We start from the raw sequence: 15,181 nt of genomic DNA, 5'->3' as shown, positions 1-15,181 counted from the left end.
TTTTACGGCAACGGGGGCGTCGTCTTTTATTATTACAAAATGAGACGTCGACATTGTCGCATTCCGGTGGGAGGAATGTGTTTGCCATTTCTGTTTGCGGTGACAAAATGTCCCGGTAAACCTGCTGCTTCTCCCAAGTGGTGGCAGGTGGATGTAGCTGTGACGATGAATTGGATATTGATTGTCTTGACTGGGAGTGGACTTTGGTTTGATCCTTACTCCATAACACAGTAACGCCTCTCTGTGGGACCAGTCAGCAAAATATATAAATACAATGACAGAGATGCACAGACACTTTTCAGTTTGTTCAGGTACTTTTTTTCAGAGGTTCCCTGGGATTAATACCTGGCCTTTGACATCCAGACGTGAACCGATTTTACTAGTCAAAGAAGGAACTGAATCCACTGGATTATTTTCAATGTAAGTACTCTTAAACCAACATTTTTAAAAACTGGATTAGTTAATCAAAGTTTAAGTCTTTAAACTGTGATTGGTTACCTGTGTCATGATGGAGTCATTATGGAAACCAATCAGCACAGGTCATTGCCAGGGCCATATGAAAATCCATGGGTCTGATAATTGTTTGCTTGCTAGCAAAGCCAAGAGAGTTTGTGCTTCAAATTAAAAGTGAAATTTCTTGCGATTGCACTTTTTCGTGAAATTATTATAACACTCTTAATATGCAGCACGTGGCCTCACTGACATTTACTCAATGTTACGCCCTCCAGTGGCAGTAGGCGGCATTTAAGATTTTTCTGGATGAAATCTTTTGGAAATTTACATATCTACATTTATTAAAACAGTTGAACAACATAGATAACTGGGATTTTGGTTTGAATTAAATGCATCTTTACGTAAGAGGGACTACATTTGACCAAGATTTTATCTAAAAGTAGTTTGATGCAACATTCATAGGTTAACAATGACAACCAAGTTGAAGAGTGTCATTCAGTCCCTGTTGGTGCAACCCACTGATCCATCACTTTTGTTTGTTTGATCTGGTTCGTTTTATAGATTATCAACATTTTCAAATATCACTAACTCCCTCCTGCCAGAACAAATTCACACAGGACAGACTATTGCAATTTAGAAACCAAATAAATAAATGAATCCCCAAAGTCACTCAAGACCAGTATCACAGCATGTTCCCGAATCCCAGCATTAACATATTGTACTGTACAAGCATTGCCATCCATCTCTCTGCCTCCCTCACTTCCTGTAGAACCAAGGACCATGGTGGGAATGAAACCCTCCGATACACCCCCTACACTTGGGGTGAAGTTCCTGAGTGCTGGGACAGCGGCTTGCATCGCTGACCTCATCACCTTTCCTCTGGACACAGCCAAAGTCAGACTGCAGGTACTGGTTCATTGCCCCACCACTGCCCTGAACTCCTATATCTGACGTGCCGGGTAACTTGTCTGCATTCCACTGTGTTCAATTGCTCAGCGGAGAGGCTTCTGTGAGTGTTGTGAAGTCGGCCTTCGTGCTTTTCTGGGAAGCTTAATACTTGTGAAAACTCCCTGGTTATCATAGGGACCTCCCATGACACTGACAATTATGGGACCTGTAAAAAAAAAAAAAGCACTGAGACCTGTTGGCAGCCAAACCATTGACAATGTAGTTCTGGGGACCCCCTGTAACGCTAACTATGAACCCCAGATTCAGGGAGAGAAAGTGGCGTCGGAGGCCACCAAGGGCATCCGCTACCGGGGGGTGTTTGGGACAATCAGTACCATGATCCGGACGGAGGGGCCCAGGGCGCTGTACAACGGTCTGGTGGCGGGCCTGCAGAGACAGATGTGCTTCGCCTCCATCCGAATTGGCTTCTACGACAACGTCAAGAACTTTTACTCTGGCGGAGTGGACAGTGAGTGACCACGAGCAGCGGGGGCACTGTACACCGTTACTAGCCGTCGTTTCATTTTCATTCTGATGGATTTTGTAGTAAATTATGATTATAATTGGCGTGCTTTTAATAACACCTGACCTGTTCATCAGAGGTTCTTAGAATGTTACTTGAACCGTGCTTTTTTGTCACGGTAACACAGTTTCCCCTTTAATAGCTGTTCCTGTCTTCATCCTATGCCATTCTCCCCCCATCCTATGCCATTCTCCCCCCATCCTATGCCATTCTCCCCCCATCCTATGCCATTCTCCCCCCATCCTATGCCATTCTCCCCCCATCCTATCCCATTCTACCCCCATCCTATCCCATTCTCCCCCCATCCTATCCCATTCTCCCCCCATCCTATCCCATTCTCCCCCCATCCTATCCCATTCTACCCCCATCCTATCCCACTCTCCCCCACATCCTATCCCACTCTCCCCCACATCCTATCCCACTCTCCCCCACATCCTATCCCACTCCCCCCCCCCCATCCTATCCCAGCTGCAAATGTGGGTATACGTATTCTGGCCGGCTGCACCACGGGGGCCATGGCCGTGTCGTTCGCCCAGCCCACAGATGTGGTTAAGGTTCGCTTCCAGGCCCAGGTCAACCTAACCGGGGTGGCTCGCCGCTACACTGGAACCATGCAGGCCTACAAACAGATATTTAACCACGAGGGAATCCGTGGGCTCTGGAAAGGTACGTAATGTGGCTTTTAATCATAGATTACCCATCTTTGTTATCGCAACAACATCACAGGTCAGGGCTTGGAAAACACATATTTAAGACACAAAAATTGTATCTTATGCGCTGACAACAACAGGTGTAGTCTTTATGGTGAAGTGCTTACATACAATCCATAACCTATCAATAAAAACAATAAGAAGCACAAGTAGAATATATGTATTCTACTTTTCCCAAATGAATCGAAAAATCATGCTTAGCTTTGCAGAAGGTTGCTGTGCTTTCCATGGATATGGATTTCCATAGACTTGTGGGTAAATTCCAGAACAATGATCGGTGGCATCACCCAATCATCATGCTCCTTGTTCACACCAGGCTGTTTACCCAACATCACCAGGAACGCACTGGTCAACTGCACAGAGCTGGTGACCTATGACCTCATCAAGGAGGCTATTCTCAGGCACAACCTGTTGTCAGGTAAGTGGGTGGGATCGGTGCATATGGTCATAGTAAGACCGCTGATTGGACAGATAGGCACACACCCTTCGGCTCTGTCTAATGCATGCTGGTACTTAATGTCCATTCCAAATAATAGTTGTTCTTTCCAGTTATGAATTGTGCATCGTAAATGTACCAATTATCTTAGGAGGCTTTATTGCACCCTTCACGACATATCAGCATAAAACAGAGATATTTAGTGTTGGGTATTTACAAGGTACCACCTGACACTACTTGACAATGAACTTTAGTGCCTGCATTAATCTTTTACAACAGTGCCATTGAAATCTCCATGGTGCTGTTTCAAAACGGGTTCTTTAACGCACAGATAACCTCCCGTGCCATTTCACGTCGGCGTTCGGCGCCGGGTTTGTTACAACGTGCATCGCCTCTCCGGTGGATGTGGTGAAGACGCGGTACATGAACTCCCCACCGGGCCAGTACAAGAGTGCCATCAACTGTGCCTGGGTCATGGCCACCAAAGAGGGTCCTACGGCCTTCTATAAAGGGTGAGCTCACAGACCGTCACCTGCACCAACTGTGTAAACAGACCTTTGTCCCTAGTGACCGGGCCTGGACAAAACAAGCGTCAGTTTTGTTGGACTAAGCGGTTGGATGTGTGTTGTTTTTTAAAGGCCTACATTTTTCCACAACAACATATCGATTTAGCTGCTTTCAGGAAAGAATCAAGAGGGATCTTTAGCGAGGTCTTTCCCGTAGACTAATGTTTAATTTCTCCTCTCTCGTTCCAGCTTTGTGCCCTCGTTTCTGAGGCTGGGCTCCTGGAACGTTGTGATGTTTGTGTCTTTTGAGCAGCTCAAGAGACTGATGATGTTAGGAAAGAAGAAGATTGAAGAGAGAAGTTAATTTTGTTTCCAGCAGCAATGAAGAGCACTTTGCAATGGATTTAACAAAACTCACAAACCTGAATGGGACCCAGACAATACTGGACAATCTTTAGGGGATTCTCCAAATTTAAACTGAAATTTTATTTGTTCTGCAAATACCTTGGGCGAAAAAACTTTGGGGAATGATTTTTGAATGCATACATTAGTGATATCATTATTTCCCCCCACAGTTTCAATGTAAAACTGTGGGGGACCGTTTCTGGTGAGTGTGCTGTTCACACTGCTGCAGTACAACAGACTACCAGCATCCACAGCAATTATCATGTTAAATCATGAGGTTCCCATTGGTTTGACTGGAAGAATATTTAATTAGGAATCCTTTGTTAAAAAAGGAGTAATGAAAAGTGCATTTAAGGTCCATCGACACTGCATTTGGCTTATTGCACTGAATGTTTTCTTAACCTGAATTTAGCTTTTACTCCGCGATGTGGCTTATTGCTCTGAACACCAAGTATGAGAAAAGGACTTTCCTGGGTGAATATATTTTCTCTCCCTAGTGTTATTTATTTTGACCTTGCTGTCCACTTTGGCCCAGATGTCTCAACCAAGTCCTCACAGACCACTAACAGTTGCATAAAATGGTGCTCCATAATTATTGGGACGGTAGGCATTTTGTCGTTAGTTTTTTTTTGGCTCTATCCTCATAAACTGACAATTGGCTTCACCACTGAGAAATGACCACACGTTGGGCCGGTTTTGTCAGACACAGATTAAGACTTGTCTTGGACAACAACCAAAAAAAGTTTCAATGAAGATTCCCGATTGAGCAAAATTTTCTTTTGGCGAGGACTATGCATTTTCTGTGAAACCAGCCCTACGCACGCACTGTCCTCTTGTTTCAGGGCGGCCGACGTATTGGGAAATTTGCTGGACAGGTATTGTTGGTTAGCCAGGTGTGTTCCGTCACACAATTTGTGTAGAGACGGCTGTCGATGTCTAGTCTTCACTCTAGGACGCATGAAACTCCTGCAGTGTCTGATGAGGTGAGGATCAAAGAGGTATCAGTACTATTTAAGGAGCCATTATAACAATCATAAATAACCACTCAGAACATAGCCAAAATCTAAGGCATCCCAACAACAGTGGGCAAGGTCATGAAAAGAAACTGACTGGAACATTCTCCAGAAGGTAGGCGTGGACCAGCAGAATAACAATGGTTACAATACAAGGTGCAAACCATTAGTAGGCCTCAAAAACAGGACGGCCAGGTTACAGTTTGCTAAAAATGACCATGAATCCTGTGGAGATCATGAAAAGGACCTTTTTGACGGATGAGACAAAGATTAACGCGTTAGAATGATGACAGGAGGTAGAGAGATAAAGGGAAATGTCAGAGAGCCACAGCGTACCACCTCATCTCCAAATCATGGTGGAGAGAGGGTTATGGACAAGCATGGCTGCCACTAGAACAACTGGCTCACTTGTCTTCATTGATAATGCAACTGCCAATAGCCGCAGCACAATTAATTGTATAGAAACATCTTTATTACAGAATAAACTCAGGACACAAGACTGTGACCCTGAGATATACTGCCATGCTTGCAAGAGCATATTTGAGGCCAATTGGGAAGTTCTTGGTTGGGCAAGTCAATCTCCTGATTTAAATCCAACTGAACGTACCTTTCATTTGCTGAAAATGAGGCCAAAATACCTCCCAACAACTGAAGATGGCTGCCGTACAGGCCAGGTGAAGAATCACCTGAGAAAATACTCAGCTTTTAGGGGGTCTTCAGGCTATTACCTCATACTAAGGATAGCTACCAAATAAATACTTTGCAGGTTGTACATCTGGACATTAATCTGTGCCAATACTTTTGGTGCCCTAAAATAGTGGAGTGTTGTCATTTGTATAATGTGAAACCAGTATGTACAAAAATACCTTCAAATAAAAGCTAGAATCTATGCTCTAACCTCCTAAGTTATTTGATTCAATATCCAAACTTTGAATTTTATAACCCACTTTGTTTTTATCTTCTTGGCTGACACCAGACAATGTAACAGAAAATCAGTCAGAAGATATCACATCAGAAGTTAAATTTATTAACACTGGGCACTTGTCAGTCGTAACGGTATCCATACTGTGTCTACAAAATTACAAATCTTCAAACAGCAGGACACAGCGCATATAAATAAGACAAAATACAAGGTCCGTTTTAGTGCATACAATACTGTACTAACGTGTGAAATCCATGGCGGTGTTGTCACGAGTGTGATCCGAGCACCACCTGTTGAAATGTGCTGACAATGACGGTATCACTTGAAACGCATTAAAACATGCACAGAGCTACATTTGTCTGGTGAGATGTACAACTACTGAGTATAAGGTAAACACAAATTATTCAATTATTTTTTTGTCTACAAAGAATGTTTCACTCTGGATATAAATATTTGATTCCTGAGCAAGAACGACATATACAAGAACCAAGTAGGCAACGCTTTAAATACATGCAAGATAGCTCCTGACATCGAGTTTGACATCAACCATAGCCCTCAGACAGTTAATATTATTGTCCAATCTCCATTTTCTCTGAAACAACGTCCCCCCCAGTCTACAGAAGTCACACACAGCCAATCAATGACCCATCACTACGGCAGCCCAACACTTTATTTCCCTTTTTTATTTTTTACAGAATGGTCATTTTATGAGGCAGTGTTGAATTCCAGTCTCCTGTTCTATATTGCTATGGCTTTGGCTGGAATGATCCATGGAGAACAGACCAAAGAAGAACAGATGTATTTTGGTCTGTGGTGTGCGCACATGCTGGTCCGTGCACATGCTGCTCTTTTGTAATTGGTCCGTACACATGCTGCTCTTTACGAATTGGTCTGTGCACACTTTGCGCCTATCTAATTGGTCCGTGCACACGCTGCTCTTTTCTAATTGGTCTGTGCTTGCGCTGCCCTTTTGAACGTCTTATATTATGGGAAATTGACAGCTATTTTTTGGATAGGTAAATGTGTCATTTCATTTAGAAATCATTGGAATTCATGAATACTGATAAAAATCTACATTCCAGTTTATCCAAAGCCAAAAGCTGGTCATTTAATTGGCTTACAAAAAGTCAATGTAAATATTTCACTGTAGAAACTCCATGAAAATGAAAAAGGATTGTTGAAACTAAATTAAGATAAAACTCAAAGCAAACTCAAAAGGTCCTGGTAGCATGTCAAGGAGAAGGTCGCCCCAACCGGGATTGAAAAGTTCCCGTCACGTGGTTGGTTACTTCTTCCAATGGCCCGTCAGGATGAGGCCGACGGCCGGGTCCAGTAGCTGGATCTTAATCTGGTCGTGGAACTTCTCCCTGTAGTGGTTGAACTCCATTATGCTCGCGGGCTTCTCCTCAACCCAGAACCTATCAAACTGGTAGGCCAGGTAACCTGGGGAGGACACAAGACAGGACGTTAGCGGTTCATCCCGGACGACACGACCACGCTGACGGGCCAGCCCCTCCTGCCGGGGAAAGACTCCTCAGACGGGACGAGCTCGCTGACAGACTGCGCGGTCACGGTGGCGATGTGTTGCCGTCACTCACAGTACAGCTGGTGAAAGTGCTGCAGCTCGGGTCTCCCCGACACGGTGTTGTAGAAGTGGGGTTTGAGAGCACCACTCTTCAGTAGACTGTAGGCCATCTCCGTCAGGTTAATGCCCACTATGGCGTAAGAGTACCTGAAACGAGACACGAAAGATTTGCTCTGACGGTACCATGTTGGACATGCCATCAACTGGTAAGGCCTGAGGACGCTGAAATATCAAGAACATGCCAGTCGGCTCCATAAATGCAGAATGAATCACAACCTACCCCAGGTTGGGATGGTTGGCGTGGGACAGCACCTGCCGGGCCTCCTCGGTGTAGTGCTCACTGAAGAACCTGGGATGAACAGTAACAGTTAAAACAGTCCAAACGTAAGAAAATAACTGGTCAGAACGATATGGAGCAAGGGCACCCACCCGGACGCCATTACTCACGCAAGGTTCGTCAGTCCCAACATGCCCATTCCTCGGAAGTCTGTCTTGGGGTCATCACCTTGGAAACCAATGTCACCCCACTGCTTGGTAACTCTGGACTCTAGTTTGGTGTCAGGCATCAGCAGGTCCCATAACTGAACAGTCAGACACAAGCCCATTCCTGTTAATATACTTACATTCAAATTCTGATGGATATTGAATGCTTAAAACACATGAGATTTCTTTATGCTGATCATTGATATACAAATCCTGTAGTACCTTTAAAAGCATTTCCTCATGTTCTACTTTATCAGAGTCAAAAGTTTCCTTCCTCAACTCTTCCACGGATTCAAATAAGTTCCGGTATCCCGTTATTTGTAAAAGGCACACCTTAAGATGTATCTTAAACCTAAGAGACACACACAGTAAAAAAAAAATAATAAAGGAAAAAAGATTTACCACACTGAAATGGTTAAACAAGTGAGGGTTAACGGTCTGTTTCAGAGACAGAGCGAGCCAACTCAGGGATTCAATCTAGGAACCCCTCACAGCTAGACTCTGTGACCGCTAGGCTACAGAACAAAACAAAAGGCGAAGATAATTCTAGTTTTTTCAGACTTACGTCGGATCCTTCTGGGTTTTGACATTCTTCTCCCTCACGATGAGATCGAGATACTGATCCACACCGTCCTCCTCTACCTCCAAAGCCAATCTTAAGACCTGATGAGAGGGAGTGGTATAAACTAAGACGGGCTTGGCTTGGTCGCTGACAGATTACTCAGTCACACCGCTGATGATGAGCATTAAGGTCAGACGATGAAACGGCCCTACGCTGACCCCTCTGAACACCGTATAGTGTTGCTAGAATGTGCTTAGCATAACGAGAATAACAGATACCAGGACAGTGACCTATGGATCTGTTGAGTGGGTTAAAAGGATTGGTCTGGATGACGAACAGGAATGCCTTGAAGACACGGCTGACTAGATGAGACTATCAAGGTAATGGAATGATTTACAATGCTTACCAGGGATTTGGAGTTCTTGAGGGAGTATTCTGAATTAAGACAAAGCAAATGAGAGGTTACATTTTCTTCTGAATGATCACCAATTAGGCTTCCATCCAACTGGTGCCAGAAATCCACGTGAGACAACCATTCCGTGAATCCACAGAAAGAAAACGTGCAATGCTCAGACAGTGTTTTTGACAAATCTTGCTTGTTGAGGATATAAAATAAGAAATGTGACACTGTAGTACACATGAAGGTATTTTTTTGCTCATGTTTTGTACAAATAATAAAAAAAAAAGGTTCTGTTCACATGGCATTTTCCACTCTATCAATAATTGTCACAAAAACAGTTTCAGTGCTGATAGGTTACAGGATGAGATTAGAATGGATAAGAGCACAATCATTTTAATTTCTCAAACGGTAGCCACGCATCAATCATCATGTCACCAGAATGAGACCCTAAATATTCATTGCAAAAAAAGCATTGAATTCATCACTGAGGCACTTTCCCACTGTGACGTTCACGTTATTTGATATGTAGCTTAACAAAATGCATGATAACTCCAGTTGTAGTGAAAGTGAATCACATAAAGCATTGCTTGACTCAAAGTTTGCTTCAGTATGATGGCTATTCTATCAATATTTGCTTCCACTGCCAGTTATTGTACAGACTCAAAAACGGCCCACCATCTGACCAAACAATTCTGTTAATACCGTATCAAAATATCCTTCTTCCATTAGCCTGGTCAAGACTTGTTTTTATAAATCACATAATTAATTGTTAAATGGTGGGATGGAAAAGTAGTTACTGTGACAAAACATGTCTTCCTAATAAGAGTGTTCATTAGGTACCAAATGGAGGCCCCAAATGCATTACAAAATAAAATTAAAAACACACCTCGGCTGAGGTGATCTCTCATACCTGCTCTTGTTGTCCTAGGTGCCCCAGGCTTACAGCCGGCACATATCCTCTGCAGCTCACATTTCCCTGTCACCTGTCTGATGAACCACTTAAGCCAGTACCTAAGGAAGGATGCGTAAAAGCATCCCCAGATGCTGCCCAACATGTTCTAAAACAGAAACAAACAGGACGTGTCAGCAATAGCTCCCGAAAACAACACAATGCAAATGAACAACTCCATAATGAATCATCCCAGAGGACATACACAGTGGATGGTAGCTACTGATGCCTTCAAGCTACATTTTCAAAGTACAGTAGGACCTCCCAAACACAATCATTAGCCACTGTGTAAAGCCCAGCATTCACTGGGAGTGGTTTGACATCTATCCTATCAGACACACCTTAGTGGTCAGGTCTGATAAATCACTAGAAAGTTACTGTATAACCTGGTCCTCAGACTGCCAATTGCTTTAACAAAGATGTCCACGAGTACAGTGAGTTTGTGAACATTTTCTATGCTTCATTACTATGTACTGAATGACACATTTCCACAAAAGGCTCTTGAACAGCAACTTAGGCTTCAGTTATGTAGATGTGGCTTGAAGCAACGTCTTGACAACATTCTCCAACCCACAATCCAAACCCTCCCCATTCATGAAATAATAGTACAGAACAGCACCATTTCATTCAACTGAATATTGCATGACTGAAAAAACAGCTAATACTAACTGTAACATTTCAGTACACTGTCACGAAAACAAATGTTTATTGAAAATGAATACTTCTATTTGAGGATGTTATTGGAAAGTAAGGGAATTATATTTATTTTTACATTAAATTCTGAAATGGGACCGGCATTCTGTGCAGACAGAATCTTATTCCTGAACCCAGTTTAACCTTTCAGAAGAAAAACATCCCATTGTACCACCTTTTCAAATAACATAATTTTTTAAATGTCTAATCATTTATACTGTTAATTTAGGTACCCGTTTTGAGGACCTGAATATGTTGCTATGACTACAATTTTGCAACAAATCTGAGATTGGTAATGGGAAACATTTGCTGCTCAATATTTCCAAAGTATGCTTTACATGGAAATGAAACTACTAGTCCCAATATCACGATTTCCAGGTTGGGAGAAAAGGTCTTATTCAGCCAATTAATCATTTGTACCTGTTAAGCTACAGAACACTGGGTTTCGAGTAAGAAGTTGTATTGAGAAACAAATTTACACACGAAGAAAAGTCTATATTTCAGGTTGTAATTTGAGTTACTTCTTCAGCATGTGTGTCTTTACGCAATTGGCAATTGTTGGCCGACCGGCAACATTCATTTGGTTTACAAGTTACAAGAAACTGACTAGCCTGGAACAGCATTCAACAGATGTCTGCAACTAGCTAGATTTAAGCTATTTAACGTTAACAGCGGTTAGTTAACTAGCTAATCAGTAATTGAAACGTTTGCAGTTCAACGGACTGTGTGCTAACTAGCAGGTTGGCCAAAGAAATATGTTAATACAGCGACAAACATTTAACTGGCTAGCTATTAACTTCTCCTTAAAAGTTAGCTAGCTACACAGTACTGGCTAAGGTAAGCTAGGCTAGCCATAAAGGTACTGTTACTACTGACTATATTTACCTCGAGCAATCAGGATTTGTGTGCCAGCAATTGAGTTAACAGGGCAAGGACGAGATGTCACATTAGTTATTTACTTCAGAAAGGAGAAAATCTAATTATTTAGATAAGCTAAAACAGCAAGATATTCATTTGATGCTAAAAAAAAAAAGTCGTTTAGCTAGCTAACAGTAATTCCTACCTCTTCTTCTTTTAAATGAATTGCGAGGAACAACTGCACTAGCGGACCTTTGGCGCCGCCTGTTGTCTGTAATCTGATGGAATTGCGTTGTTGCTGATGTAGATGGTCTGTGATATTGGCACAATAGATAACGCTCTCATGTTCATTCTTTCTTTACTTGGTAATAATGTGTTCGATCCGTGGTGTAGTGTGGGGTAAACACAAGTAGTTTACAGAGATAGTGTATTCATTCTGTCAAAAAAACAAAAATCCGAAAAATATAAAATAGACATTCGTCTAGATCTTTGTTATGTTACGCTTGCTTGTGTTGAATAAATCTTTCACGAAACATTTTGCTTGGCATAACAAAAACATAACATATTTTATAAAAAATAGGTAATGCCCATTTTAATTAAAACAAATTAATGAACTTGCTTTTCTAAATAGATGCCTAGCATTCCAGAGGATTTTTATGAGGCCACTAAACGTCAGATGTTTTTACCTTCATTTTATCAGGTGATTTTTTTTACAGCAACAACTCTGGAATAGTTACATGGTGATTAGAAATAAATGCATGAGCCAGTAGGATGCTGGGCATCTAAGATGGCCTGTTGGTAAGAGGCTCAGATTGAATATTCTGCCATGACACCGGGGTTTACATTCTAACTTATACGATAAATGCGGTGGGATCTTTACCAAACGATAAAACATCATTTTAATGTGCCACCAGAACAACTTTCCTGACAAGGGGCAACAACACTTTCTGTTCCCCTGGGGCATTGGGATTCAACAGAGCTAAGGGAAAAATGCCTCCCACTATCTCTCCAACACCACTTCCAGTAAGAAGCATCTGGCCTCCAGGCACTGAACAGCACAGATTCCACTTAGATTCGTCAGACCAGGCAACAACAAAGCTTTTTATTGCTTGAAAAGAAGGGAACTGATAAAAGGATCACAGATAAACCAGTATTGCTCATGTAAATAATGAGAAGACCTTGACCAAGAATCGATTACTGTGGAACAAACTTTTTTTTTTTATGCCAAGGAAACTTTAGTTACATGCTGCTCTTTCTGTTAAATCATTTTGGAGGAGCTAGACGGCGCCTGGATCAAGCAAAGTCTCAGAATAAGTTGTGATTCGGAATGGAACCGTTACAGAAGTCAATAAAAACAGCTGTGTGCCCCAATAGGAGGTAGCCAAGCAGAGCCAATGTTAAGCCGCAAGGTTAAACATGTTTTGGACCCTGCCAACCTGCTTCTTTGGGAGCACTGGTGGGACACATGCAAAACAAATGCGGCGAAAGGGAAGGGGTCTGAATACTATCTGAAGGGACTGTACTGGTTCTTCCACTTGGTTGAATCAAAACGTGTGTGGCACTACCCCTCTCCATGGTTTCTTAACCATCACAACTGACAGTCCAACAGATTTTCACTTAGCTGCATGGTCATAGAGACCAGTAATGGGAAGGATGCTAATGTATGTTTCAGACCTCTAGTCCCAGTGTCCCAAGATGAATGATTTTGACCACTAACGTGATAGGCATTTATATTTCTGCTGTAGGGTAGTAGGGTGACAGATAGCCTGGTGGTTAGATTGTTTGGCCAGTAACAAAAGGTCACTAATTTGAATCCCCAAGCCAACAAAGTTTCAAATTGGTTGTTGTGATCTTCAGCAGGTCACATAACCCTAATTGCTCTTGAAAACCCTGCTTTGGAGTGTCTGCAAAAATGTAAATGTATAGCGGCTTTGCAGATGCAATTTAGATTACACTTTATATCTAGAGTGTCTGCTAAATTATAAAAATGTAAATGTATAGTGGATTTACGGATGCAATTTAGATTATACATTGATATAACTAGCTGTCCTGCAGAAATGATGACAGAGGGGTAAAAAAATAATAGGACATGTGTTTGTCTGCCTGTTGAAATAATAATTACGTCTGGAATCCAGTGCAGTTTCACTAGAATTATCCAAATCAATATTTAGTGTTTCCCTTCACATGGGGACCAAAACATTCCCACCCTTAATTCATGCATATGTATTATCAACCTGCGTCTGTCTTCAGAGGTGGAACCTCAACAAGACGTGTCGGACAGGAATACGTCGAAATAAGGGGCAGACTTGCCTGGTATTTCCACGCAACTAATTCAGATAATTGTAAGGAATGTACGATAATTGGTGTACAAATATTACGTCGTCATTTAAAAAAAATTATGTTCACCAATACATGGTGTGTATGCAACAATTTAGGGTTGCTGTAAAATGTTTTGGTATTCAAGACATTTCAGCTTACATTTTTTTATTTGTGACTGTTTGTGTGTTTGGTCCTGGAGATAAAGCAGGACTTCCATCAGTCACAGTTTTTCATAATACATTCAGAGGACTGATTGAAATGCGCTTGCAAAGCTTCGGCAGAATCAAACGGTTGTCATTCCTCTGTGTTTCAGGAAACACTGACATTCAATGATACACTACCATACCAGCCACTCACCTTGGTTTCCAAAACGTGTCACAGCACAGTAATAGCATAGCGTGCTGGAGGTGAGAACTGGGGACGTGAGAGAAGGGAAGCGAGGAACGGAGGAGATCCTCGATCAGATTAATCTGACCTGAAGGTGTAGAGACTACAGCCACTGTCCCCTGAGGGAACTGATGTCGAAGAGCATGCTGTACCCTCTCATAGTGGACTATCTTAATTGTCTCAGTCACTGAGTACTCTGCGGGGCAAACATTTCATCGTCAGTGCAAATGCAGAGTCGCATCTGTGTGATGGAAATGAAAAGTAAATAGCTGCCGCTTGAACCCAAAGTGCTGCAGTGACACTATCCGACACTGGTCCGGTTCTGCCAGCAATGCAGTGAGTTGTTAATAAGATTGAGATCTGTGGTTACATTGTAAGGGACAACGGTATTGTCCCACATTTTTTTAATTGGTTCTATACCTGCCCCTCGCTACATTAGTGATGGACTGTCTGTCCATGTGTGCTCTTCTCTCGTTCCCACAGAGCGTGGCAGAGCAACAGCAAATGTTCAGCCGCAAGGTTAAACAGTCCTGCAGAGCTATTTACAACTTTGCTCAATGCAGTAAATTCACAAAAAGTAAAGAAATATTCTGTCACAGCGAACAGACACAATTGTTTGTAAGATACGACATACTTGATTCGACGTGACACATTCAAGTCAATTCTTTACAATTTAACATATTTTCAGATCTCTGCCGGGCAACGGGGTTACATGCTGAAAGCTCAGTTCTGTGATACAATTTTAGGGGATATTTTTTTAAATAATAAAAAATAGGTTTTTGGCACTGGATTTTTTATATTCCAAAGCAAAAATGCTACAGTACATACTGCCCCTTTGTCTTCCTTTAGTTTTAAGTCGATGCCTAATTGGTCCTGTGTATAACACAATAACACAATAACTTTAGCACTAAACATATAAGCAAATGTTTCACCTAGCTTTCAGATTAAACAATATCTGCAAGACTTGCTGCTGTTACAGCCATTCATCCAAATCAAACAATTGTCTCTAAAGTTTCAGTTTTACATATA

General features: G+C 42.0%; 2 protein-coding genes across 4 annotated transcripts; one reads left to right on the top strand and one right to left on the bottom strand.

The window, feature by feature from the left end:
- The first annotated feature begins 259 nt into the window (after window positions 1-259).
- ucp1 (uncoupling protein 1) lies at window positions 260-5,891 on the top strand. The gene is made up of 7 exons (XM_010888334.5): window positions 260-420; window positions 1,223-1,359; window positions 1,663-1,870; window positions 2,393-2,590; window positions 2,951-3,052; window positions 3,402-3,582; window positions 3,826-5,891. The coding sequence occupies exons 2-7, from the start codon at window positions 1,234-1,236 to the stop codon at window positions 3,938-3,940; spliced, it is 930 nt and encodes a 309-aa protein (XP_010886636.1). The 5' UTR covers window positions 260-420; window positions 1,223-1,233; the 3' UTR covers window positions 3,941-5,891.
- A 109-nt stretch (window positions 5,892-6,000) lies between these two features.
- On the bottom strand, window positions 6,001-11,758 carry elmod2 (ELMO/CED-12 domain containing 2). 3 transcript variants are annotated; one of them, XM_010888336.4, is made up of 9 exons: window positions 11,652-11,758; window positions 9,857-10,004; window positions 8,953-8,981; window positions 8,550-8,647; window positions 8,207-8,336; window positions 7,949-8,082; window positions 7,782-7,850; window positions 7,515-7,648; window positions 6,001-7,359 (listed from the first exon to the last, which is right to left on the bottom strand). In XM_010888336.4, exons 2-9 carry the CDS (start codon window positions 9,999-10,001, stop codon window positions 7,202-7,204), a joined length of 897 nt encoding a protein of 298 aa, XP_010886638.2. In that variant the 5' UTR covers window positions 10,002-10,004; window positions 11,652-11,758; the 3' UTR covers window positions 6,001-7,201. The 3 variants fall into 3 exon arrangements, with proteins under 3 accessions (XP_010886638.2, XP_010886639.2, XP_010886637.2); XM_010888337.4 differs by lacking the exon at window positions 11,652-11,758 and adding an exon at window positions 11,474-11,645; XM_010888335.4 differs by lacking the exons at window positions 9,857-10,004; window positions 11,652-11,758 and having other exon boundaries at window positions 8,953-9,850.
- Window positions 11,759-15,181: the final 3,423 nt, after the last annotated feature.

The sequence above is a fragment of the Esox lucius genome, chromosome 25 (assembly GCF_011004845.1).
Source record: "Esox lucius isolate fEsoLuc1 chromosome 25, fEsoLuc1.pri, whole genome shotgun sequence".
Lineage (NCBI taxonomy): Eukaryota > Metazoa > Chordata > Actinopteri > Esociformes > Esocidae > Esox > Esox lucius.
The sequence above is the reverse complement of the archived record's forward strand: the minus strand, read 5'-3'. Positions and strand labels throughout refer to the sequence as shown.